The 27,237-nt window shown below is 41.5% G+C and overlaps 2 protein-coding genes across 3 annotated transcripts; one reads left to right on the top strand and one right to left on the bottom strand.

Annotated features, from left to right (window-relative positions):
• The first annotated feature begins 749 nt into the window (after positions 1 to 749).
• Positions 750 to 10,390, top strand: LOC134333088 (glucose-6-phosphate 1-dehydrogenase-like). Of its 2 annotated transcripts, XM_063014908.1 has the most exons (14): positions 750 to 819; positions 918 to 1,058; positions 2,467 to 2,504; positions 2,581 to 2,689; positions 2,905 to 3,122; positions 3,591 to 3,749; positions 4,217 to 4,342; positions 4,435 to 4,528; positions 4,697 to 4,883; positions 5,219 to 5,454; positions 7,682 to 7,758; positions 7,875 to 7,967; positions 8,131 to 8,196; positions 10,196 to 10,390. In XM_063014908.1, the coding sequence occupies exons 2-14, from the start codon at positions 945 to 947 to the stop codon at positions 10,206 to 10,208; spliced, it is 1,530 nt and encodes a 509-aa protein (XP_062870978.1). In that variant the 5' UTR covers positions 750 to 819; positions 918 to 944; the 3' UTR covers positions 10,209 to 10,390. The 2 variants fall into 2 exon arrangements, with proteins under 2 accessions (XP_062870978.1, XP_062870977.1); XM_063014907.1 differs by lacking the exon at positions 10,196 to 10,390 and having other exon boundaries at positions 8,131 to 8,221.
• A 1,507-nt stretch (positions 10,391 to 11,897) lies between these two features.
• Positions 11,898 to 25,409, bottom strand: zgc:158263 (ceramide kinase family protein). Its single transcript, XM_063015619.1, has 13 exons — positions 25,283 to 25,409; positions 23,570 to 23,665; positions 22,147 to 22,281; positions 21,887 to 22,015; positions 21,370 to 21,433; positions 20,686 to 20,831; positions 20,523 to 20,597; positions 19,677 to 19,829; positions 18,833 to 18,938; positions 14,114 to 14,217; positions 12,667 to 12,863; positions 12,184 to 12,500; positions 11,898 to 12,097 (listed from the first exon to the last, which is right to left on the bottom strand). The coding sequence occupies exons 1-13, from the start codon at positions 25,407 to 25,409 to the stop codon at positions 11,983 to 11,985; spliced, it is 1,764 nt and encodes a 587-aa protein (XP_062871689.1). The 3' UTR covers positions 11,898 to 11,982.
• Positions 25,410 to 27,237: the final 1,828 nt, after the last annotated feature.

Raw genomic sequence — 27,237 nt, 5'->3', positions numbered from 1 at the left:
CTAGAAACGCTAGGGAGTGCTGTGCGGCTCACTAGTTAGCCATGTAGCGTTTTCTCGATATGGTGAAAAAAATAGTACTCAAAACCTTCATTATATACAAGGCGACATTAAAACTTTTTATATTCGATGGACTTGTGACAGTAGAATATAAAAGACATATAAAAGTCCCAGTCATACAAAAAACATACCGTGATATACCGTGAAACCGTCAGAATCTCAAAAAATACCGTGATACAAATGTCGGGTCATACCGCCCAGCCCTACCAGTAGGCAATTCGTTGGCGCCCTGTTACAAACGTCTAGGTTGTAGTTCTGCTATTCGGTTAGCGTGGGACCTACCTCGACCCTGACCAGGTCGCACTGGCTCGTTGATAATATAGTATAATTTTTTTTGTAGGACTTAACCGCTCAGGTGAAGGAATCCATGTTTTGTTTACCTGACAGAAATACTTAAATTGACGTAAGCGCCTTTGCGACCTACATCGATCTCTATTGGTCAACAGACTCCAAACGATTAACGCTATTGGTCAGAATCTGCCATTGACTTTGCACGGACTGATCCTCGCGTGGTAGTTTCAGCCCGTGAGTCGCTGGAGCAGCGCGTGCTAAATTCCTCTTTCTGATTTGCGAGTTCAGTACCATAAGTGAGATAAATATCTAATTAAACATTTAATCAGAATCAGATGCACGGTTGGTATTGAGTTGTTAGTTTGTTAAGAGTTCTTATCAGACTGCGTGCTTGTAGTCAATCGGATTAACTGCATTAGCTCTGCACTCAGTTCTCATGAATCATCTGCAGCTCAGGATCTGCAACTTCCTGTATGTACTTGTATTGTTTTATTGTTCTGCATTTACTGTGCTATTAAATTCGTGTTTACTTTATTTTCTCACTTATTCACTCTCCTCTCTGTGAGCAGGTGAACACATTAATCGTTGTTGTGAGGATGGCCAGGGTGGTGCGGACACGCTCGGAGGTGTTTGGTCAGATCAGGAGGGAGCTGTATGATGAGCATGATTTTGGTGAAGTCACTCACATCTTCATCATCATGGGAGCATCAGTAAGATACTACATTCATTTTATCTTTATCTGTCCAGCTATCTCTAGGTGTATACAGTTCTAACCCTAGTTTAGTGTTTCTGGGTGACACAGGACCCACTGAGACCCTGATCGAAATCAAGCAGAATTAATCATGTACTTTTCTGGGTACTTTTCTCTGTGTCGTGACCTTCATCTGTTTTTTATAGTTTCTGTTGTGCAAGGTCATTTAGACCTCCTGACAAAGGTGTGTTTGACTGAATGGGAGCAAATTCCAACAGATATGCTTCTAACAGCCTTTCCAGATGTTTGCCGCTGTTATAGACACCAAGCAGGGGCCTCATGGTCTTAAAAATTATGTCCAAGTTATGGTCAAGTGTTCACATCTATCTGCCCATATAGTTTATGTTAGCTAGCAAATACCTGTTTCATTTCTATTTGTTTTCAGTGTTTTCAATCTGCATTGTACAAATTTGGATATACTCAATTTCATTGTGCTCTGTAGAGACGTCTACCGGTTGCACAACACCCTTGCTGGTCAAGAAGGGCCACAGGCTGTGTCTATACACTATACACTAGCCAGCTGTAGACTCTTCCAGACAGCACAAGACCATGCCCCCCTTGCAGTACTCTTGCCGTTCATGCCTGCGCCTCAACCAGACAATATGGATCGATGTTGCAACAGCTAGGAGGCTGTGCTTATAAGAGCTGGACCCAAAAAGAGGCTATGGTGGGCTAGTGTATTAGAATAAAATGGGATGTGATGTCCGACAAATTTTTGGCCAGGTGTCACCATACTTTTGGCCATATAGTAGGCATATGCATACTGTATTCATCCATAAATCTAAGCCAGCTGTTTACAGAGTGGTACTTTGAGTTATCATAAGGATTCATTTTAAAAATGACACTAATCAATCATAAAAAGTGTCTGTCTTTAATAGTGTCACAAATATAATGCTTTGTCAATATTATTATTATTATTGACAGTTAGATAGTAGCATCATTACGTTTTGTGAATGCCCTTTTTGGGGGTGAAGAGAGAAACTATTTACAAGTGCCCTGACCCTGACGAAGTAAACAGAGGAGTGTTAACCCTAATCTAATATACCTGCCCCAGATAATCAATCCACCTGCTGAGCTGGATCAGCTGTGCTGAATTACAGGATCATCTGGTGTCATGTGCTGCCTTCAGGTGCTCAGCTAAAGCTTATAAATACAGGATGGTTACCTGGTAAATAAGGTAAACATGAAAGTTTGCAATGTGTCCTAAATCCAGCAGTGCAAGTACTTACATATAGTGTTGTGCTCCCCCTAGTGTAAAGAAAATCTGCAAACTGAAGGACTAAGTGAGTTTCGGTGTATAGGCTGCGTTACATCTTAATGTGACATGTCAAATAATGAATAATCTGTGTTTTTTTTTTGTCTTTTAGGGTGACCTCGCTAAGAAGAAGATTTACCCCACTCTCTGGTGAGTTTCCATAAATATGGGTTTTTTGTCTCTTTATGGGAGTTCTCATTTTTAAGGTTTTAACACTGCTTTTAAGGTGGCTGTTTAAGGACAGACTTCTTCCAAAGGAAACCTACTTTGTTGGCTTTGCCCGTTCCCGCTTGACCCTGGATGACATTCGCACTGCCTGTTTACCCTACATGAAGGTAAAGGTCAAGAAAAATACTGATTACGAACAAGTGCGCTATATAGCCAAAAGTATGTTGACCCCCGCTTTTAAATGATTGAGTTTGTGCATTTGTACACCCCAAAATCTTGTGAAAAACCTTCCTAGAAGAGTAAAGGCTTTCATAGCCATAAGCATCCATATCTATGAGCATGTCTGTTTTATTTTATATTATTAAATGTCTTTTTTTATCAGGTTAAAGATGAAGATGACGAGCTTCTCTCAGCATTTATTTGTCGGAATTCTTACCTGGCTGGAAGCTACACTGAGGCAGAGTCTTTCATCCAGCTTCAGACCCACCTGGACTCGTTGTGCCATAGTGCTACTGCTAATCACCTCTTCTACCTGGCACTGCCACCAAGCGTTTACCATGATGTCACCAAGAACATCCGTGAACATTGCATGAGCAACAAGTTTGTATCCACTGTAACAAAAATTCTCTTGCTTTGTATCTAGGGAAAAGTTCTGAGTAATCTACAGTGGTGTGAATAAGTAATTCCTTGGTTATTGCCTACTTGTCCCATAGGAATAATTTTAGATCAGAACTTAAGTGAAAACAACACAAAGATTTAATTGAGGAACAAAGCTATCCAATGTTACCCTACTAAAATAATTGCTTCTATGGTTACTCAATCAACTATAATTGGTAATCCACTTTAGCCTTTAAACACAACTGGGCTTCATTTTAGTAAGTGGAAATCTCTCCTCTTGAACCTTATTTTAAATTAGGTGGTAAGTGCTATCACAGTGGTTATATGAGTGTTTGACAACATTGTCTTTCAAGCTAATGATATTAAATGCTGTGCTGTGCTTTTTATGCTTTGTGTAATATGTTGTGTAACAGAAGCTTTTTTTACACCACTGTGTGTGCATGTGTGTAGGGGCTGGAACAGGGTGATTGTAGAGAAGCCTTTTGGACGGGACCTACAGAGCTCAGAGGAGCTGTCAGCACACCTCTCGGCCCTCTTTAGTGAGGAGCAGATCTACCGGATAGACCACTACTTGGGAAAGGAGATGGTGCAGAACCTCATGGTACTAAGGTGATTCACCGTGCACTGTTTAGTCATGTTTTACTAAAGCGTTAACTTCATGCTTTTGGAACAGGATGTCCAATAGACTTTCGGCATCTATGTATTTTTGGTCGTTTAGTGTTTACATGCTTTGTATATATGCTAATGGCCACTTTTTAAAGCTCACTTTTTGTATAAATACATTGGAAATTGAGTTAAAGCTGCTGTATACAGTGGATTCAGAAAGTATTCAGACACTTGTTGTTCATTTAATTTTAATGAATGTCATATTATCCATTGATCTACACTTAATCAGCCATAATGATGAAATAAAAACAGTTTTTAGAATGCTAAATGAAAATTAAGACCCAGGTCATTACAGATGTCTAGATTTTCTAGAAAAAAAGGGGAAAATGCATGAATAGAATAAAAAAAAATGAAATGTGAACATGTCTCATTATACCTCTAATGAATCATATTCCCACTGTCTGTTCCAGGTTCGGGAACAGAATTTTTGGCCCCATTTGGAACAGGGAGAGTGTGGCCTGTGTGATTTTAACTTTTAAAGAGCCCTTTGGAACTTATGGAAGAGGTGGATACTTTGATGACTTTGGCATTATTCGGTAAATAATAACTTCATGTTTTTGTCTGTAATTTCTGTATCATTTAATTAATTTTTAAAAGCGGGAAGGGTAATGTGTGTTACTTTCCTCAGTGACGTCATGCAAAATCATCTTCTGCAGATGCTCACTTTGGTCGCCATGGAGAAACCCGCCTCCACAAGCTCTGATGACGTGAGAGACGAGAAGGTAATGCATCTCATTTGTGACGTTAAGGTACTTTTATATGATTTAGTCATTTGATTGAGCATTTGATAAAATTCATGATCAGATCATTTAGAGAATATAAAATACTCAGCAACAAAAGAAAATATTTCACATTTCAGTTGAAACCTCTGTTTTTGTCTTGCTTTTCAGGTTAAAGTGCTGAAGTGTATATCTCCAGTGGCTCTGAGTGATGTGGTACTGGGCCAGTATGTGGGAAACCCAGAGGGAGAAGGAGATGTTAAGATGGGTTATCTGGATGATCCCACAGTCCCTGAAGACTCCCACACAGCCACCTTTGCCACTGCGGTGCTCTATGTTCATAACGAGCGCTGGGAAGGTGAGCAGGCCTTAATGGTAAAGACTAAATCTACAGAAAACACCCAGCAGGCAACAGGGCACTCTTCTCCTTCTTTTAGCTGCTTCTGTTTAGATTTGTCACCATCTTACCCTGTCTTAAACATCCTCCTCTGTCAAACCAGCCACCTACATGTCCTTCCTCACCACATTCAAAAACCACCTCGTAATACAAAGATATTGTATGTGTATTTGCATTTGCAACACGTGATACTTGACTGCTAACTTGAAATGATAATCAGTTACTGAACTGGTACTGTAATGTGTAAACACAGAACTGTTCCACTAGACACTTGTCTCAGTCTTTATTATTATCAGGTGTCCCCTTTGTGCTGCGCTGTGGAAAGGCCCTAAACGAACGCAAGGCCGAGGTGAGGCTGCAGTTTACTGATGTGCCAGGCGACATCTTCAACTTGCAGTGCCAGAGAAACGAACTGGTAGTGCGTGTGCAGCCCGATGAAGCCATTTATGCCAAAATGATGAGCAAAAAGCCTGGTGTGTATTTTAACCCAGAGGAGACAGAGCTGGACCTGACCTACCGCAGCAGATACAAGGTAAGACTGCTGACACAGCTGTATCATTACAGTACTGACTGCGGTCAGCAGCACTAATGTGAAGTCATGACAGTAATGACAGTACAGTAGTGTTCAAAAAAATAGCAGTGGTTTTAAAAAAGTGAATAAAGCACAAAATCATTATGATAACTTTTATTTCCATAAATGCAAATGCACTGAAAATACTACACTTTCAATTCTAATTCAAAACATTAACAAAATTTAGCCAGTTTGTGTTAATCCTTTCCAGAAAGTTAAGAAAAATGAATATTAGGCTGTTCAAAAAAATAGCAGTGCCAGCATTTTTCTTTTAAAAACTCAAAAAATGTATCTATAAACTGAAAAAAATGTTTGCGGTTTTACTTTACTTTAATATTTAACTAATAATAACTAATATTTAGTGGCATAACAATTGTTTCTGAGATCTGTGTTGCATGGAGTCGACCAACTTCTGGCTCCTCTGAACAGGTATTCCAGTCCAGGATGATTAGACGACACTCCACAGTTCTTCTGCATTTTTGGGTTTTGCCTCAAAAAAACGTGTTTCAGATATCAGAACACAAGTTCTCTCTGGGATTGAAGTCAGGGGATTGGGCTGGTCACTCTATTACCTCAATCTTGTTTGTCTGTAACCAGGATGGTTTGGGTCATTGTCATGTTGAAACACCCATTTTAAGGACATTTCTTCTTTGACATAGGGCAACATGATCTCCTCAAGTATTCTGATATATTTAAACTGATCCATGATCCCTCGTATGTGATAAATAGGCGTAACACCATGGTATGAAAAACATCCTCATATCATCATTTTGTACCACTGTGCTTTACTACCTTCACAGTGTACTGTGGCTTGAATTCAGTGATCGGGGGTCGTCTGACATACTGTCTACGGCCACTAGACCCAAAAAGAACAATTTTGCTTTTACCAGTCCACAAAATGTTGAGCCATTTCTCTTTGGACCAGTCAATGTGTTCCTTGGCAGATTTGAACCCATTCAGGACACGTCTTTTTCTTAACAACGGGACTTTGCAAGGAGTTCTTGCTGGTAAATTGGCTTCACTTAATCATCTCCTGTACTCACTGCTAACTTCAGATGTTCCTTGATCTTTCTGGAGGTGATCATTGGCTGAGTATTTGCCATTTTGGCTATTCTTCGATCCATTCGAACAGTAGTTCCACGCGTCTTTCAGGTTTTGGTTGTCACTTCAAGGCATTTGAGATCATTTTAGCTGAGCAGCCTATCATTTGCTGCACTTCTCTGTATGTTTTTTCCCTCTACAATCAACTTTTTAATAAAAGTACGCTGTTCATCAGAACAATGTCTGGAACAACTCATTTTACCCAGTATTTCAGAAGGAAATGCGCTATGACCAACCTGTGCAACATTTGCCACCATCCTACCTTAAATAAGGACCAAAATTGACACCCGTTCTTCTGCAGAATTAATGACTTCACCAATTAAACACCTCACTGCTATTATTTTGAACAACCCACTTTCAATCAATGCTTCGATTACTCAGAATAATTGTTGGGTTTGTTTTGTTGTCATTACTCTACTACACTTTCAAGTAAATTTTTTGATATGTAGAAATTTCTACATAGCATTTCTACTAAAAACAGTGATTTATCAGGTTAATGGTGTTGGACTGCTATTTTTTTGAACACCACTGTACATTTTTTTAGGGTTTTTCCCTTTTATCTCCCAAATGTTGTCATTTACAATTTCTTCAGATTTTCTTCAGAATTTCTACAATTGTGAATCAGATCAAGGAGAACCGAATCACCACGCACCCCATTCGAAACGTGTCCTGAACTAATATACACACACCAGTTAAGATAACGGCTATAAGTCTGTGAAGTACTAATTATTTGTTACTGATTGACTGTAACTGTTGGTTTTATCTGAGCCCATGAAACAGGTGGTGTCACCTTATTCTGTGAGTAAATGTGTCCAAATGATCAGTTGTCATTATAAATTACCATAAACCACTAAAAACAAGTCTGCTGCTATAACACAGGTGACACTGTTCACAGTCAAGCAAGCTTTATATTGTTGTTGACCTACCAGCTGGGTCCTTACAGTGTAGCCTTAAGACCCGGTCACATCAGAATTTTTAACAAATAGCCTGGATTTGTAACTAGACCCCCTCTCTTGGCGATTATTAAATTGTCCTGTAGAGTGCTCTGGAATGTGCTCTAGGTCTAAGAGTACTGCTCTCTGTACAGGACGTAAAGCTTCCCGACGCGTACGAGCGTCTCATTCTGGATGTGTTCAGCGGGAGTCAGATGCACTTTGTACGCAGGTAGGTCTACTTTCTTACATTATTATCTGGTGCCATGTATAGCAGTGCTTTACGTATATTCAGTATAACTAAACTGGATGCATGTTCAAAGCATGTTGTTTCTGTATATTTGTTAGTGATGAGCTGCGGGAAGCCTGGAGAATCTTCACGCCTCTCCTTCACCAAATCGAGGCAGAGAAGGCACAGCCTATTCCGTACACGTATGGAAGGTAGGACGCCCGGTACAAAAAAAATCTGAAATAATTGTTTTTATTATATTATCATTAGGGTCTATTCACACTGTTACAAAGAATCAAACAGATTCATATGGGTCTAGACTTTTAATCTCGGGTGCATTTGACATAGTAACACCAATCTATACCCTTTTAACAGCCGCGGACCAAAAGAAGCAGACGAGCTGATGAAGAGGGTTGGATTCCGCTACGAAGGAACGTACAAGTGGGTCGACCCTAATCCTGTGTAGCATTGATCCTTTTCAATCAATGCAATCAGTAATACTAATTCAACAAAATCAAGCTGAAATTTTCTCCACCAGCAGTCAGCATGGTGATCTAAAGACTGTGAGGAGGTTCATCAATGAAGGACTTTAATTAGATGTGCACTAATTTCATCTACTTAATTCCTGCTTAATTCTTAATTAATGCACTTCTGTTATAATATGAATGTAATTTAAAAGCTTATTTATTAAGTTACTGTCAATCTGTGACCAAATCACAGCAGTGCTTAATTTGCTGCTGTCTTATTTTGTTATATATATATATACAGTATATATATATACAGTATATATATATATATATATATATATATATATACACACATATACAGTATATATATATATATATATATATATATATATATATATATATATACATACATACTGTATATATATACATATATACATCAAAATGACCCGAGGGACCAAATCATTATGGCCATGACTGGCCTGAAGTCCATCATGTCCATCATGGAAAGCACTTACAATAGAACAGGCATTAGAACTGGAGAATGTAACCACAGAGGAAAGTCAACTGGTCCAATTAATCCATTCTTTCCAGGATTGTGTGGACAGCTGGCTGGTCCTAATGTTTTGGCTGATCTGTGTATTTCTCTGATAGCGCTGTCCTGGTGAACTATGCTATTATTATGAAATACAGATATCTAGGAGCAACAACAGCTCAGCTCTGAAGCAAACCAAGCTCACAGAATAAAACTGCTGTTGTGCAGTGTGTAGTTAGCATCTGTACTGTTGAGCATCTGTACAGAGGTCTGAAATGCATCGGGAAGCAATGGCAAGACAATAACTTTTTTGTCAAGAGCTTCACAGATGTATAGCTTTAGGTTGAGAGTACGGCTGAGATTCAGTTGTATTTATGAGGAGGCTTGTAAAGCCAGAATGAATTGAGTGTTGTTTTGGTGCCCACATACTTTTGGCCAGGTAGTGTTTTTTTCTGTTACAAAACTCTGTTACTTATAGAAGAAAGGGAACAACATATTTAAAGAAGATTTGAGTTATATATGCTGATTTGAAAGCAAAAGGTTTTTTTGTATTTTATATATTCTTTGCCAATTCCTCCTCAAAATGTTTGTGAGGAAAAATGTTAATGAAACCTGGACTGATGACATCACTGTGTCTGTAACTGTCAGTATTAAGACTCATTGCTCTCTATTATTCACCATGTTTGTGCATACACCTCAACCAGCCAACAGAGGCCACAATTGCAGCAATAATAAGAAGGAATTCCTTCAGATATCCTGACATACACATCCAAAATCCACTGATGTCTGTGTAGGTGCCTGGCCAGTCGATTAAAAAAGAGATTCAAACTCTGATTTCAGCAGTGGTGGGATAGTGGATTAGACTTCTGTGCCACCAGAGCGCTCTTCATTTATGTATCTTTAATTGGTAATGTCAAGTATACAGGACAGTCATTAGCTTATAGGTATCTACAGGGCAGTTGTGGCCAAATAATGAAATTATGTTTAGAAGGGTGATGGTTACGACATGCCACACATGGAAGCCAAATACAACAGAGTGAATTCAGACTTTATGTAGGCTCTGCAGTCAGGCGTCTGGTGACAAGTCTGAAACCCTACGTTTACATCTGCAATGTTTGATTAAACAGGGTGTGACTGCAGCTCAGAATTTTAGTTTAGGTGACAGGAGTGTGTAAAGGACTATACATGGGCGTTTGACTTGCCCGGTCATCCATACCAGCTGAGTCAACAAGTGAAAGGAAACAAGGTTTAAAAGTGCAATAAATATCTGTGAAGGTAAGCCTGGCTGTTTTAATGTGTTGGATTTTAATCAATCCAAATTCAGATCTTAATTAAAGATTTAATTCTGTGCTGAACAGGTTGCATTCAGCCTGCACGCATTCCAATCAGTCATTAGGCTTTAAGAAGTGCCACTAACCCTGAATGTGACTCTTGCTCTCAGGTACTTGCTTTAACCCGAGGGACATTATCTCTCAGCTCGCAGGACAAAGACGCCTGTCTGCTGCCTTTATCCTCCCTAATAAGTTTATGAAGTGGATTCATATAAATACCAGTTAAGAACAAATGGCCAAATTGTATTACCTGTTTATACTAGCTGTATTTTTATTTGTCTTAAATAAAATGCAGCATCATTCCATTTTGTGTTTGCTCTTTTATGTGGTTTTTATTCTTTAATTCATCTTTATACAACAGTTAATTCTGACCAAGTAATTTGATTGGACCAGAGACATCCTGATATCTCTGATATATACAGTACAACAGCACTGGGATTTTTTCCTATATGTATCAATATGCTTTACAGGTGTAATAATTGTTTTTAGAGACAGTATGAGACACCTCTTGTAATTTTCGACTCGTCTTTTACCCACTAACAGGATTAATAAATCAAATGCATAAAATAATGTTTCTAACTTCACAGCAACAGATTAGTGCACAAAGCAAGGTATATAAAGACATGATGAAAGCTTGGTTTAAAGAAACACCAGTGCAGCCCTAACCTCAGCCCTACTGAACAGCTTTGGAATAAACCAAAATCAGTGCCCAGCCATACAAATGCTCTTTTGACTAAATAGGTACAAATTCCCACAGACATACTCCAAAGTCTTGTGAGAAGCCCTTGAAGAGTGGCAAAAAGGATCACAGAGGTCACTCTATTTTAAAAGCATTTGGTTTTAAAATGGGATGTCCAACAAGCTCCTGGTCAGGTGGCTTGGAGAGTAGCACTGTCGCCTCAGAGCAAGAAGGTCCTGGGTTCGATTCCCAGGTGGAGCAATCTGGGTCCTTTCTGTGTGGAGTTTGCATGTTCTCCCAGTGTCTGTGTGAGTTTTTTTTTCTAGGAGCTCCGGTTTCCTCCCACAGTCCAAAGACATGCAGTCAGGTGAAATGGAGATACAAAATTGTCCATGACTGTGTTTGACATTAAACTTGTGAACTGATGAATAGATAGATAGATAGATATTTTGTATTTGTCATATATACATATCAGTGGTGGTTCTAGACCAATACTTTCAATATTCAATAGAATTCAGTCTAAAAACCCCTTAAAACGGTCCGACTGGAAAATGTGGGTTACTTTGGTGTGCAGCTTTGTCACCGTGTGTTCACAAGAGTGAGGTGACTGGTTGTCACAGGGGCACTGCCCACCCCAAACTGTTAGGCTATCTGCTTACTCAGTGATGAACCTTATATCCTTACTTCTAAACTACTAAACCTTCCATAAATAACTTTTATACCCAATCATAATAGCATCACCTATTACATATTCACCAGTGTACCTGAGGGAAAGTTCCAGAACAGGTGTCCTTCAATGTTCTACATGTCACATGACTGTATGTCAATGAATACAAAATTGTTGTTTACTGTTATTGTTGTTCACTGTGAGAGCAACCAACCACTTGTAGGTCTATCAAGTTCGGATAGACATCCTAAGCTTTCCAGATCATCCATTCAGTGCAAATGCCTTGACCAGACAGCAGAGGCCACTACTGTATTGTGGCAATAAACGTTTAATCTTTTCCCTCCAAAACAGGCACAACCCATCATGCCTGTGCGTGAGAGCCCAGCTGGTCGATAGCATGGCTGAGATTTGAACTCGTCCAGAGCGCCCAGAATTCTGTCAAAGAAACAGACTAAGCATCTGAAACTACTTGCATATGTTTATTCTAATATTTTATTTTATAACTTAAGCAACACTTATTATTTAACCACTATCATTTGGTTTGGGTAACATCAGCTGTGTAACACAAATCTTTCTTTGCAATTCCTGTTTCCATCATGGTAGTTCCAGGAGCTCGTGTCATCCTCGATGCCCCTGGCAAACAGACGCACAAGCTGGCCATGCACTCTGTAAAGAAGAACAGTCATGGCAAGAATGTAAGTTATAAAGTATTTGAATAAGCAGCACAAGAACAATATATTGTGTACATGTACCTGCATAAGATGTTAGTATGAGACAGAATCTCTCCATCACAGTTCCACACAGACACCGCAGGAGGTTTAGTGCAGCATGGTCCACACAGAAAATCCCTCGTCTTCATTCTTTGCTCCCTCTGGCTTCCTGCAAGACATTGTTCTGAACCATTTCTACTGGACTCAATATCACAATCATGTGACTTGTCTGGATCTGCTAGTACTCCTGCTGTGATGCTCTGGCTCTCTTGTTCTGCGTCGTCATCGTCATCTTCACCAGGAGGAAGAAAAAATCGCACTGCTTTGACGCGGTGCACCTCGACGAACGGCAAATTAAACTACAAGCAGAAGAGAGGGTTACTCAGTAAGTTACCAAAATGTTCCTATTAACATCCTTTATTGTTCTTTAGTAGACACGGGCACATCCGAGCCATTGTATTTGAAAGAAAGTAAAACGACCCAAAAAAAAACCCTCACATACATAGATGTACACCACACACTCACCTGATCCTGTGTTGTGGTGTGCCGGTACAAGTACGTAAGGAAACCCAGTGGATTTGTGTCCCTCACCAGGATGAGGTCAGCTGTCCCGTCAGCTAGGTGCGCAGAGGGTGAGAGGCCTTTGGGGCTCCGTGGGCACGAGCTGGACATGCAGGTAAGTGACACACACCTGAACCTGCCCTCCACACTCAACCATTCTCCTGAGGAAGAACAGTCTGAAAACATTAGAGTTGCATTAGTTGCATTAGTTTTCTGCCCACTTCTTCTTCTTCTTACATCTTCAGATGTTGCTGTAAGGTTATGTTCAAGTAACAACACCCAAAATGTTCTGCAAACATTTGTTCACATGCCTGTTTTAAAATGAGTACTAAAGGCCCTATCTAAATACACTGATGAGCCAAAATATTAGGACCACCCACCTAATATGCTGCCCGGTGATATATTTTACCAGGCTTGTCCTACAGTACATCCTGTTGCCACTTCTTCCTCAGATAAACGATACACATGTGCCCAGCCATGCACATGATCTTGGAAAATACAGGATTCATTTGACCTGTCAACCCTCATCCATTGCACTAATGTCCAGGTCTTGTGCCTTCATTGTCATTGGAGGTTTTTCTTTACAGTAAACGGGGGTTAGCATGAGCACTTTGGTCTGCGACTAGGCAGCCCCATTGGTCTGATGCCCTGTGTGTTGTGACACACTTACCTTATCGCCAGTATTAAACTGATCTGCAATTTGTTGGCTTGTACCAGACTCTACTGCCTTTATGTCTAATGGCATCAATGGGTTTCCATCTGCCAGCAGCTGTCAGTGGTTTGTGACTTGTCCCTCCTCAGGCCACTGTCAGTGAGCACCTCGTGCCGTTTCAGAGATAATTAACACAGTCGTCTGGCTTTGACGATCTGGCCCTTATCAGTCACTCAGGTCTTTTTGTCTGATTTTATCTGCTGCATTTACCATGTAAATTAGGAATAACTACCATCAGCACATTATTTAATATATCCCTGGCCATCACATGCACAAATGTTACAAAATAGGCATTTCCATGCAGATTTTTGGAGGGTGGTCCTAATGGTTTGGCTCTTTTATTTAAAGTTAGGTTCTATTCTGGCTATCTATATTCTATATTCTATTCTATTCTGCTTTATCCTGGTCAGCGATGGGTCTAGTTTCACCGTAATCACTGGCCGCAATGCAGTAACACAACCTGGGCAGGACGCCAATTTATCACGGGGCCTCGGAAACAGAGACATAGCCAGTTATACCTGCATGTGGATGCCTGATGGGCTGATAACATCGCTGGGGTTTGTAACCCTGGATCCCAACGGTAGTCGGCTAGCGCAATTAACCTCTGCGCTACTTGAGTGCCTGAAGAGATTAGTCATATTCTGATCTCCAATCAGCCTTATCTTATCACAGCCACAGGAGGATATTGACATTCCTTACCTTCTGATGTAGTACTGTACTGACTGAGCCGCCTGCTGTACAGAGAACTGCAGCTGTCTGAACGAGGAAACAGCCGCTCTGTGCTCTCTGAACACACTCGACACCTATACACACACACACACACACACACACACACACACACACACACAAGTGCATTTAAAACCGGATATACAAGTAAAGCAGGTTGTTCGCCTTTAATGTTGCACAACTAAAGCAGTGAGGCATGAAGTCTGGATTCAGCACTTAAGGTCTATGAAATAAAAGACAAAGCATCAATTAGTAATGATTACAAAGGCTTGTTTTCCTATTCTGCATATTTTAAAAATAGTTTAGTCTGTTACTCTAGCCAACCACTACTAAGCTCTGTATTTAAGTCCTAGCAGGGCCACCAGTATGGTCAGGTGCTCTACAGTCTGAGTAAGAAATTTGGATTAATGCCTATGGGAGAAAAGGTCGGATGGTATTTCAGCTCATTGTCACTACAAAGATAACGTCTACTATGTGGTTAAGGTGCCAGCACAAGCGGCATCATCCTTTAAGGGTGTTACATAGGAGGGTGCTAGTCACGTTTCGTGAGCTGGCTTGGTGGGTATATAAGGTGTGCGATAGACTGTCTACACATATATCTCTCGTTGCTGTCATGGGTAAAAGTACCATGGGTAAAATTGTCTTCCTTGGGTGTGTTCATACCTTCCACAAAATGATTCGGAATGGAACTGGACACAAAGTGACCCTGACTGGGATAAAGCACTTGGATGAAAATAAAATAGCAGCTTTGGAATTGTAATGAGATAAAACCACTGCTAATAAATGATGTTGGTAATTAGTAGGAGCTTAGTAAGAGGACGCTTTATGGAGTTTAGGCCATTACTGGTGTACTAGTAGAGTGATGAGGTAGGTACTTGGAACTTTCCCTTCTTCCAACATTAATGTGACCAAAGGCCAAGGGGATAAGCTAACAAGACCTACTGCTCATCTTCTGTCTGGTACATTTTTAATGGCATCTCCTGTGAATGTATCTCATGGGATTGGGAACGAAAGTAATTCACAAAGGTAAATAAAGTTATGTATGTTACATCACAGAGCGTCTCTCTCTCTCTCTCTCTCTCTCTCTCTCTCTCTCTCTCTCTCTCTCTCTCTCTCTCTCTCTCTCTCTCTCTATATATATATATATATATATATATATATATATATATATATATATATATATATATATATATATATATATATATATATATATATATATATATATATATATATATATACAGTGTATCACAAAAGTGAGTACACCCCTCACATTTCTGCAGATATTTAAGTATATCTTTTCATGGGACAACACTGACAAAATGACACTTTGACACAATGAAAAGTAGTCTGTGTGCAGCTTATATAACAGTGTAAATTTATTCTTCCCTCAAAATAACTCAATATACAGCCATTAATGTCTAAACCACCGGCAACAAAAGTGAGTACACCCCTAAGAGACTACACCCCTAAATGTCCAAATTGAGCACTGCTTGTCATTTTCCCTCCAAAATGTCATGTGATTTGTTAGTGTTACTAGGTCTCAGGTGTGCATAGGGAGCAGGTGTGTTCAATTTAGTAGTACAGCTCTCACACTCTCTCATACTGGTCACTGAAAGTTCCAACATGGCACCTCATGGCAAAGAACTCTCTGAGGATCCTAAAAGACGAATTGTTGCGCTACATGAAGATGGCCAAGGCTACAAGAAGATTGCCAACACCCTGAAACTGGGCTGCAGCACAGTGGCCAAGATCATCCAGCGTTTTAAAAGAGCAGGGTCCACTCAGAACAGACCTCGTGTTGGTCGTCCAAAGAAGCTGAGTGCACGTGCTCAGCGTCACATCCAACTGCTGTCTTTAAAAGATGGGCGCAGGAGTGCTGTCAGCATTGCTGCAGAGATTGAAAAGGTGGGGGGTCAGCCTGTCAGTGCTCAGACCATACGCCGCACACTACATCAAATTGGTCTTCATGGCTGTCACCCCAGAAGGAAGCCTCTTCTGAAGTCTCTACACAAGAAAGCCCGCAAACAGTTTGCTGAAGACATGTCAACAAAGGACATGGATTACTGGAACCATGTCCTATGGTCTGATGAGACCAAGATTCATTTGTTTGGTTCAGATGGTCTCAAGCATGTGTGGCGGCAATCAGGTGAGGAGTACAAAGATAAGTGTGTCATGCCTACAGTCAAGCATGGTGGTGGGAATGCCATGGTCTGGGGCTGCATGAGTGCAGCAGGTGTTGGGGAGTTACATTTCATTGAGGGACACATGAACTCCAATATGTACTGTGAAATACTGAAGCAGAGCATGATCCCCTCCCTCCGGAAACTGGGTCGCAGGGCAGTGTTCCAGCATGATAATGACCCCAAACACACCTCTAAGACGACCACTGCTTTATTGAAGAGGCTGAGGGTAAAGGTGATGGACTGGCCAAGCATGTCTCCAGACCTAAACCCAATAGAACATCTTTGGGGCATCCTCAAGCGGAAGGTGGAGGAGCGCAAAGTCTCGAATATCCGCCAGCTCCGTGATGTCGTCATGGAGGAGTGGAAAAGCATTCCAGTGGCAACCTGTGAAGCTCTGGTAAACTCCATGCCCAGGAGAGTTAAGGCAGTTCTGGGAAATAATGATGGCCACACAAAATATTGACACTTCAAGAACTTTCACTAAGGGGTGTACTCACTTTTGTTGCCGGTGGTTTAGACATTAACGGCTGTATATTGAGTTATTTTGAGGGAAGAATAAATTTACACTGTTATATAAGCTGCACACAGACTACTTTTCATTGTGTCAAAGTGTCATTTTGTCAGTGTTGTCCCATGAAAAGATATACTTAAATATCTGCAGAAATGTGAGGGGTGTACTCACTTTTGTGATACACTGTATATATATATATATATACAGTGTATCACAAAAGTGAGTACACCCCTCACATTTCTGCAAATATTTCATTATATCTTTTCATGGGACAACACTATAGACATGAAACTTGGATATAACTTAGAGTAGTCAGTGTACAGCTTGTATAGCAGTGTAGATTTACTGTCTTCTGAAAATAACTCAACACACAGCCATTAATGTCTAAATAGCTGGCAACATAAGTGAGTACACCCCACAGTGAACATGTCCAAATTGTGCCCAAATGTGTCGTTGTCCCTCCCTGGTGTCATGTGTCAAGGTCCCAGGTGTAAATGGGGAGCAGGGCTGTTAAATTTGGTGTTTTGGGTACAATTCTCTCATACTGACCACTGGATATTCAACATGGCACCTCATGGCAAAGAACTCTCTGAGGATGTGAGAAATAGAATTGTTGCTCTCCACAAAGATGGCCTGGGCTATAAGAAGATTGCTAACACCCTGAAACTGAGCTACAGCATGGTGGCCAAGGTCATACAGCGGTTTTCCAGGACAGGTTCCACTCGGAACAGGCTTCGCCAGGGTCGACCAAAGAAGTTGAGTCCACGTGTTCGGCGTCATATCCAGAGGTTGGCTTTAAAAAATAGACACATGAGTGCTGCCAGCATTGCTGCAGAGGTTGAAGACGTGGGAGGTCAGCCTGTCAGTGCTCAGACCATACGCCGCACACTGCATCAACTCGGTCTGCATGGTCGTCATCCCAGAAGGAAGCTGACGCACAAGAAAGCCCGCAAACAGTTTGCTGAAGACAAGCAGTCCAAGAACATGGATTACTGGAATACCCTGTGGTCTGACGAGACCAAGATAAACTTGTTTGGCTCAGATGGTGTCCAGCATGTGTGGCGGCGCCCTGGTGAGAAGTACCAAGACAACTGTATCTTGCCTACAGTCAAGCATGGTGGTGGTAGCATCATGGTCTTGGGCTGCATGAGTGTTGCTGGCACTGGGGAGCTGCAGTTCATTGAGGGAAACATGAATTCCAACATGTACTGTGACATTCTGAAACAGAGCATGATCCCCTCCCTTCGAAAACTGGGCCTCATGGCAGTTTTCCAACAGGATAACGACCCCAAACACAACCTCCAAGATGACAACTGCTTTGCTGAGGAAGCTGAAGGTAAAGGTGATGGACTAAACCCAATTGAGCACCTGTGGCGCATCCTCAAGTGGAAGGTGGAGGAGTTCAAGGTGTCTAACATCCACCAGCTCCGTGATGTCATCATGGAGGAGTGGAAGAGGATTCCAGTAGCAACCTGTGCAGCTCTGGTGAATTCCATGCCCAGGAGGGTTAAGGCAGTGCTGGATAATAATGGTGGTCACACAAAATATTGACACTTTGGGCACAATTTGGACATGTTCACTGTGGGGTGTACTCACTTATGTTGCCAGCTATTTAGACATTAATGGCTGTGTGTTGAGTTATTTTCAGAAGACAGTAAATCTACACTGCTATACAAGTTGTACACTGACTACTCTGAGTTATATCCAAGTTTCATGTCTATAGTGTTGTCCCATGAAAAGATATAATGAAATATTTGCAGAAATGTGAGGGGTGTACTCACTTTTGTGATACACTGTATATATATATATATATTCATATTCATATTCATTATTTGCTCATCTTCACCAGGAGTGCGAATAATCGTTTGGGGAAGGATCCACATTAATGACCATGGTTTAGAAATGGGATGTCCAGCAAACACACAGTCTGTTGTCCATATACTTTTGCCATGTTGCTATGTTTTGTAATGCATATGTGTTTTTAAAGTGCGTCTTTACCCTGAAAGGCAGCGTGTTTTGTCTCTAGGACTGGAGATCTGGGAATCGGCTGGTACATACTGGACTATTCCCCGATAGCTCCTGTTGCACAGATACACTAAACAACCTACACAGAGAAGAAAGAGAGGGGTGGTGGTAAAAATATTGTCATTTTAATCCGTTTTTATTTTCAGTATAAACAAAATACAATATATTCAGTTACAGAATAATCACATATAATAACATATAAAATATATAGAAAAATAAATATTTGTGATAATTTAAAGTGCCCCTATATTTTCTGTACTACTGTCTTTATATAAGGAAATCACAGATATGATCAGCGTGTGTGGTTTTACTGGAAAACTACTTCCATCGCAAGGCTTCGGCCACCTCTCCCACTAGACACAGCCAATCACATCTGTGTAAGACGGCCAGCCAGCTGATAGCGGTAGGTTAATGTAATAGTACGCTGTGCTACTTGAGCACCTGGCAGTGTTTCAGTCAGTCATTATTTATCTAGCTGCTACCCAGCCTGATCACTGATATAGAACGGTAATAAAATGCAAAGATCTCAGATCTCGCACATTTTGGTGATTTCCCTGTTCTGATACACCTAATAAACCTGATCATAAACCTTTTATTTAATCAGTTGTGTTTGAGAAGCACAGTCACAAAATTGTGCAAGACACATCCCCTTATAAACCACTGTAGTACACTAATAAAAAACATGACTTTGTTGTGGCCTCAGTATAAGCTTAATTAAACACAATGTAGTCATGATTAAAATACTATCAAGTGTGCTGCCTGGTTTAGTGCTGATTATGTTATGAACAAACAATTCGTTTTATACATTATGAATGACCTGAATAGTCATATCTGAGGGGTCCCATCCACCGGTGCCTCTCACTTTCAGCCAAGACATCACCATAGAAACCATACCCGACCATCGATACAGAGTAACGTACAAATGTGGAGTTGTGATGAACAGAACACACATCCAGAGGCTGAGAGTCTCCTGTACATGGAAAGAGAGAGAGAGAGTGAGTGAGGTTCGACACAGGTCCAAGCTAGCCAGTATTTACAATTTTTTGGTCCCCCTAATTATGGTCCCCCTAATTATTAAGTCCTTTACAGCACTTAGCAAACAATTTTATCCAAAGCGCCTCGCAATTGTGACCGAGTACAGTTTGAGCAATTGAGGGTTAAGGGCCCAACAATGGCAACGTGGCAGTTGTGGGGCTTGAACCGGCAACCTTCTGATTACTAGGCCAGTACCTTTACTGCTGAGCTACCACTGCCCTCTACATGCTTCCAGCTTTGGGGCAACAGTTTGGAAAATGCTCTATCCTTTTGTACCATGATTGTGCCCCTTTGCCCAAAGCTAGGTCGATAAAGACCTGACCTCATGTCGGTTAAACACCTTTAAATTAAACTGAGATGATGATTAACTTTGTTTAATTACCCATAGTTCTGCCACCTGACAGAGGAATATGGTAAGACATGCTGTGAACTCTGAGCACCAGAGCACCTCCTACCATACGTGTCATGTGTAAAACTTGTAAAAGAACTAGAAATGGTTTTTGGTGTTTTAATGGATTGGGCTTGGCCTCAGTTCCAGTGATAAAAATGGTAATCCAGGACAATCAAGGACCAGAGAGAACCATGTGCTTTTTCCTGCCAGTGCCAATAACTCCCAATAACCAATTACCAATAATGATGTGCAGAGCTGAGGTAACAGGGTCGTTCACCCCTACTGTGGCAAAACAAACACAATCCGTGGAGCCTGCAGAGAAAAATAAAAATAAACTCAAATCTCCATCACAAAGTTTTACACTCCAAAACATCATATCAATGATCACTTTCTTTTTAACCTGCTGGAATGATGCCGATATGAAGGTCACATGGCTGCAGCATGACGGTGGGATCATGTTCGGAAATGCCCGCCTCCTGCTGGGTTCGTCCAATCACGCCATGCAGCAACTCACTGAACATTCCGTCTCCGCCCACACAGATCACGCTGAACAGGTTAAATAAGGGAAATTAACAATAACTGCAGAGCGTATTAGGTTTCAGGACATAAGTACGATTTAGCTGCCGAAGCATGAGATTACAGTAAATGGTAGTCGGGGGGGGGGGTGATGTATAATCATGGACCAGTGCTAGACTATATGGACAAAAGTATTGGGACACCCCTCATAACTATTAAATTTATGTGTTTCAGCCACAACAATTTCTAACAGGTGTGATAAATCAATCATATAAAGGAAATTATATGCAGTTTCGGGAAGACCCTGTCCCGTTCCAGCATGACTGTGTCACTGTACACAAAGCAAGCTCTATAGAGACATAAAGAAAAGCTCGGTTTGAAGAAACTCTTTCAGCCCCACCGAACAGCTATATAAATGCTTTCTTGGCTGAATGGGCACCAATGGGATGTCCAACAAGGTCATGGTCAGGTGTCCAAACATTATCAGCCATATAGTGTACAAAAGGCCCCTGGGTTGCCTGTTAAGTGTGCATAATGTGTTAGGTTGATATATTGGCATGTCACTTACCCATCGAACACAGTCAGGTCTTTCTTCAGAATATGGTCTCTAGCCTGATTGGCTTGCTCGGTCACTGAACAAAACACAAACAAGGTATTTTATTTTATTAAATGATAATACTAATAACATGTACTTTAAATATAAATTAAACTTGAGTTCCATCAAATTGAAGTCACACATCAGTATTCAATTAGAATGTTTAGCCAAGTGAAGAATGTGATAGCCAACAATTGGGATGAATAATCAAATATAATTAAAAATGCAGTCCTGTGTGGGGGTTTTTTTCATTTTGGTGCTTAAGCTTTCTGTCAGCCTACATTCTGTAAAGTAAAACGGTGCGCTTGTATTTCTATGGTCACTCAGTCAGCTTAATAATTCATTTGACTTTCTCCCTTTTCTCTCCACTTTCTTTCTTGCGCCTGGCTCTCGTCCCCATTTCTCATCTTGTTAAAGGCCCACGGCGTGTCACCTGAGAGCGAGACTTGATAACATCTAAGATACCGGAGAGGTGTTGCATGCAGCTTACCCACAACATGAGAGCTGATGCCAGCCAACTCGAACAGGGGAGCAACCAAGGACTGATAGATCTGCTCTGCCTTTTTCTTTCCGCCAAAAGGGTTAATAAACACCAGCAACCTGTGTGGGCGGCTGGGGCCTGGCAGAGAACGAAGAAATAGAAAAAAGGTCTAGACAAGCAAAGGGAAATCTCTTTGTATGTAATTATTCATTTCACACACATTAAGAGCTAGCCATTATTTGCTATGTAACCAGGATGGCTCGACTTACAGTGAGTTTTAAGTGCTGTTTTGAACTGTGCCACCCACTGATCCCTGAGGTCATGGCTGGGGCAGCTGAACAGGGTCTGACCCAGACTCCACAGTGGCCCGTTCCCACTGCTGCTACTGCGCTTTACGTAAAACACTAATGCAAAAAGAGCAGAGGTAATGTTTACTAGGGTATTGAAATAGTTTAAAACAAGCTTTTATTGTGCAATTTCATTGACCTGTCACACTATCTGACTTAATTCAAATATATATTGTCGTAATATATATGACATACATATGATATATATTTTACCCTTTATCTCCCAATCTAGTAATTTTAAATTCCAGATTATAAATCTGCTGCTGTCTGCACAACCCTAGATCTAATCAAGAAGAGCTGGATCACAACACACCCGCTCTATCACATGACCAATCTGTGGCTGCTTCTTATCACCTTATCACTTATACAGAGACCTCCATGTGATCAACCCCACGTAGGTGCTCAGACCAGTCCCAGAGATCCATATCACACAGGTAATGAGAAGAGACCCCGTCTGACCCACCCTCCCTTAAACACGGTGTTTGTGTGGATGACTGGCCAGGTTGGTGGATCTGTTGAGATTTTAACTCACATGTTCCAGCACTCTAGCAAGTTAGACCGCTGTGCCACACAAGCACCCACAATAAGAATATTTAACAACGTTCTACAAAAATGCAAATATGGCATCATGTAACGTCATTACAAAACCACACTGGCATAGTGCTGGCAATGTTGTGCTTAGATGGCGCATGATTTAAAAGGTAAGAAGGAAAGTTTGGAACCGTTCATGGAATGCACATTTTCAACTGGACCACAAGGTAAGAATGAAAATTCCATCTATTAGCATCTGTGTTAGCTTCTATGTAATTGTAAGAAGGGCAAAGTTAACCAACGTATGAATGTTTCCTTTCAGCTGCTCCTGGTAGAAGAAAAAACAGCAGGACACACAGTTTTCAGTACTGGATGCCCTTCCTGACTCAATCATCCTATTTATCCAGTCTTGGGACCAACACTAAGGGTGCAATGATATGGGTCTTCCAATGGCTAGGTTCACATATTGCCATGCGTCTGCTGTATTTGTGAGCCCAGCCTGGGATTCAAACCACCAGGACTCAGGCACTGCTGGTAGCTCTTACCATTACGCCACACTAGCTTACAAATGAATTTATATTGGTATGAATGAATGTAATTATGCTGACTGTTAGATTTAAATTCAAAATTTATGACCCTATCAGAACGCTGTTTTTTCAGCTGTCTTTGGTTGCAGCAGCACCTCGGATGTGCAGGTCATATTGTGTGTTCCAACACCAGCAATCCTTAATTACAATCAAGGAATATCTCATACATATAGATCAGTGTAACCCCAGCATTAGCTGTACATTCAGGGCTATTATCTGGTACTTACATGTAAAGTCTCGCTCAGTTTCCTTTACTTTCTTCTGCGGCTGGATCTCAACCTGACCCTCCACGACCGCAACCACCTCAGAAACCGGCACTGAAGCTGAACCATACAGAAACAGTTGATGAATGACACATCTGTCCTAGTAAAGTGAGCCATTATTTCTCTGCGTTGACTGTCAGATTACATCTTAGTTTTTTAATTGCAAATGTAACAAACTGTAATTGATCATTCATCCTCAGGAACCTCTTACATTCATTGCTAGCATGTGTATAAAATTCCAGCTGAAGGCACCTTGCTGTTCCAGCATGACTGCGCACTTGTGCACAACACAGGGTCCTTAAAAACATGGTTTGACCAGTTTGGTGTGGTGGAACGTCTGTGGAATGCACAGAGCCCCTAATTTTAACCAAATTAATCAGCTTTAGAATGAATTGCAACATCAACTTTAAGCAAGGCCTTCATGTCTAACATCAGTGCTAGACTTCACAAAGGCACACAGTCACAAACTCCAAAATCTTATAGAAATAGAGTCTGTGCTTTTATAGCCACGCAGCTTCCTAATATTATTACCTATGGTTTATGATTCCAGGCCACACCTTTAACAGTAAAGAATGATGAGTGTTATGAGACTGTACGGGAAGGAATGGGAACTGAAGATATTGGGCTTGAGTTCAGGGTGGTTTCCTCTTTGTGCTGCCCCCCATTTATTATATATTTATTGTAAGAAATAAAACATAAAGAGTTGTGAAGAAAGTGAGGAGGAGGGGGTGCAAGGATTCATGTCAATATGCTTATGGCAGGTGTCCACATACTTTTGGCCATATTGTTTCACAGAAGATATTTAGATTAGATTAGTCAGATGCTAATCTGGTATTTTTGTGTGAATGTTACACTGGTCATGAGTTCTTACACTAAGGATCCAAGGTGGAAAAACAAGTTATATTTATAAAATACATATACAGACAACTGGGTTCGATCCCCAGGTGGGGCGGTCCGGGTTCTTTCTGTGCGGAGTTTGCATGTTCTCCCCGTGTCCGCGCGGGTTTCCTCCGGATGTTCCGGTTTCCTCCCACAGTCCAAAAACATGCCACCAGGCTAATTGGAAACACTGAATTGTCCTATAGATACCTAGTCGCTAGATGCACAAACCTGTATATTGTAGTGCCGGTCCCAAGCCCGGATAAAATAGGAATGGTCGTGTCAGGAAGGGCGTCCGGCGTAAAAATTGTGCCAAATCAATGCGGATCGTGATCCGCCGAGAGCCGACCCCGCAACCGAACGGGACAAAGGCCGAGGAAGAAGAAGAAGAAGATATACATATACAGACAAGCAGTACGATGAAATTCTTTCTTCACGTATCCAAGCTTGTTTGGAAGCTGGGGTCAGAGTGCAGGGTCAGCCATCATACACCGCCCCTGGAGCAGAGAGGGTTAAGGGCCTTGCTCAAGGGCCCAACAATGGCTGCATGGCAGAGCTGGGATTCGAACTCTCAACACCTCAAAGCAGGCTGAGGAGGTCAACAGACAGGCACCCGCCTCATACAACTGGTGTAAATTTGACAACTGATTCTTTACACCAGCCAGCAGTAGATTCTCAACCTCAAGCAGAAATGAGGAGAAACTCTATTCGAGATGAGCCCCGGGAGTTTCGATGAGTGTGCAGCTACAGTTAGTGCTGACAGTAAATGTGAGTGTGTGATGAAGGGATGAAACTTACTGGTTTTCCTCTCTCGGTTCTTCTTGTCCAGTTCGGTCCAGCTGAAGCGCCAGCCGCTGAGCAGCGCGCGGTGCCGCTTCTTACCGATCCACACACTCGATTCCAACCTGCCTGAGTCCGTCTCCATCTCGCCACACCCACACTCTACAACATGAACTTTTTAACTACTTAATTACTAAAGTATCCTGATTTAAGCTTCATTGTTTCTCCTGTTTCTGTCTTAAAGTGTCGCGTGTTGTTCCAGCAACAAGCTCGAGAGAAGAACGAGTCTCAGTCACGCGCTGTCAACAGTTCAAAACAGCTGTAATACCTGACATGGTATAAATCACAGTTAAGATGTTATCTCCTCCATGGAAAAACAGCTTCTGTGTACAATTGAATCACACTTTACATTCCATCTGAACGTCTTTCTTATCTCGAACCAACCTGCCGATTCTTCAAAAGTCTCAGAGAACCATCGCCGGTTGTTTTATTACAGCCCGGTGAGTTAATTAGCATGTCGCGTTCTGATTGGATAAAATGATGAGTGATTTGCATAACCATGAGCCTTTGAAGAATATGGGCGTGGTTTATCTCATTGCATACGGCACTGTACAGGTACAGGCAAGCACAGTTTATGTTTCCCAAGTAGTGATGGGAATTCCGGCTCTTTTTAGAGAGCCGGTTCTTTTGGCTCGGCTCACTAAAAAGAGCCGGCTCTTTCGGCTCCCAAGTGGCTCCTTAGATTTTTTTGTTGCTTAAATTAATTAATTGCCAAATTACATGTAAAATGAATTACTAATGTAAAAACATTGTATCAAATGTTTATTATTTAAATGGCTTTATTTATATACTCAACATGGAACAGAGTGCTACAACAATAAATTATAAAATACAAAAACAAAGACCCATCTCAATTAGACAAAAAGGTCTGATTGTGTATATTATTTCTAAATTTAATCTAGAGTGAAACAACACAGCATCAACAAAGCATCACTCTATAAATTATAAATGAAAATGTGCAAAAGAAAAGCTCATCTTTGAGGGCAGGGCCGGCGCTAGGGGGGGGCTGAGGGGGGCATTGCCCCCCCAAATTGTGTCTTTGCCCCCCCAAGCAAAGCAGTCCAGAACCGGGGCTAGGGGGGGGGGGCTGAGGGGGGCATTGCCCCCCCAAATTGTGTCTTTGCCCCCCCAAGCAAAGCAGTCCAGAACCGGGGCTGTTTGAGGGGTTGATCCTGTTTCTCCTTTCTGTTATGATCTGCCCTGTTTAGGAAAAGATTCTCTCAGGCAGATGTTGCTACAATACACAGTCTATGTGCCATCACATGTATAAGATGTGGGTAGACTGAACACTTGGTCTCCCACCAGCTCAGTGGGTCTGCACTTCTCTGTAAAAGGGGCTTCTCGTGTCCAAACTTTACTATGTTTCCTGTCACTCATTTTCCTCACCTTTCCAGCGTGTAATGTCTGACTATGTAGTGCCGAGTTCTTGCTCTCTCTCTCCCCTCATATGTTCGTGTGCTCGCTGTGTGTGTGTGTGTGTGTCTGTAACCCCTCCCCTCCTGCTCAGTGTAAACACACGAACGCCACCACGCATCTTGACCAATCACGTGCAGCTTTAACAGAAAAAAAACGGGAAAAAAAAAACCCGAATCGGCTCCCAATCAGGATCCGGATCCCGTCGTTCACTTTAAAGAGCCGGCTCTTAGAGCCGGATCGTTCGCAACCGACCCATCACTATTCCCAAGCAGGGACAGCATTAGTCGTTTAGGGACCTGTTTCGCCCCCCTCCTTCATCTCTACAATGGTTACAGACTTAGACCTTATAAACACCCACCCTTATTCTCCACTTTAGGCATTTAGAAGACACTTTTATCCAAAGCACCTTACATGGCAACTTGGCATTGGTGTTACTTGAACTGGCAGCCTTCTGATTACTAGTCCAATACCCAGCTAGACACATCTACTGATCAATA

The sequence above is a fragment of the Trichomycterus rosablanca genome, chromosome 19 (assembly GCF_030014385.1).
Source record: "Trichomycterus rosablanca isolate fTriRos1 chromosome 19, fTriRos1.hap1, whole genome shotgun sequence".
In the NCBI taxonomy this organism is placed as follows: Eukaryota; Metazoa; Chordata; class Actinopteri; order Siluriformes; family Trichomycteridae; genus Trichomycterus; species Trichomycterus rosablanca.
This window is presented reverse-complemented; position numbering and strand designations above follow the sequence as displayed.

What these genes read in the sequence shown, in the direction of transcription:
- LOC134333088 (XM_063014907.1), top strand. Translation starts at nt 945, where the DNA reads ATGGCCAGGGTGGTGCGGACACGCTCGGAGGTGTTTGGTCAGATCAGG. An exon ending in GAACATTGCATGAGCAACAA is followed by an intron (nt 3,123 to 3,590) that starts GTTTGTATCCAC and finishes GCATGTGTGTAG; the next exon opens with GGGCTGGAACAGGGTGATTG. An exon ending in CAGATGCACTTTGTACGCAG is followed by an intron (nt 7,759 to 7,874) that starts GTAGGTCTACTT and finishes TATATTTGTTAG; the next exon opens with TGATGAGCTGCGGGAAGCCT.
- zgc:158263 (XM_063015619.1), bottom strand. Translation starts at nt 25,409, where the DNA reads ATGGAGACGGACTCAGGCAGGTTGGAATCGAGTGTGTGGATCGGTAAG. An exon ending in AACAGCACTTAAAACTCACT is followed by an intron (nt 22,016 to 22,146) that starts GTAAGTCGAGCC and finishes GTTCTCTGCCAG; the next exon opens with GCCCCAGCCGCCCACACAGG. An exon ending in CATACTAACATCTTATGCAG is followed by an intron (nt 12,098 to 12,183) that starts GTACATGTACAC and finishes TCTTCTTTACAG; the next exon opens with AGTGCATGGCCAGCTTGTGC.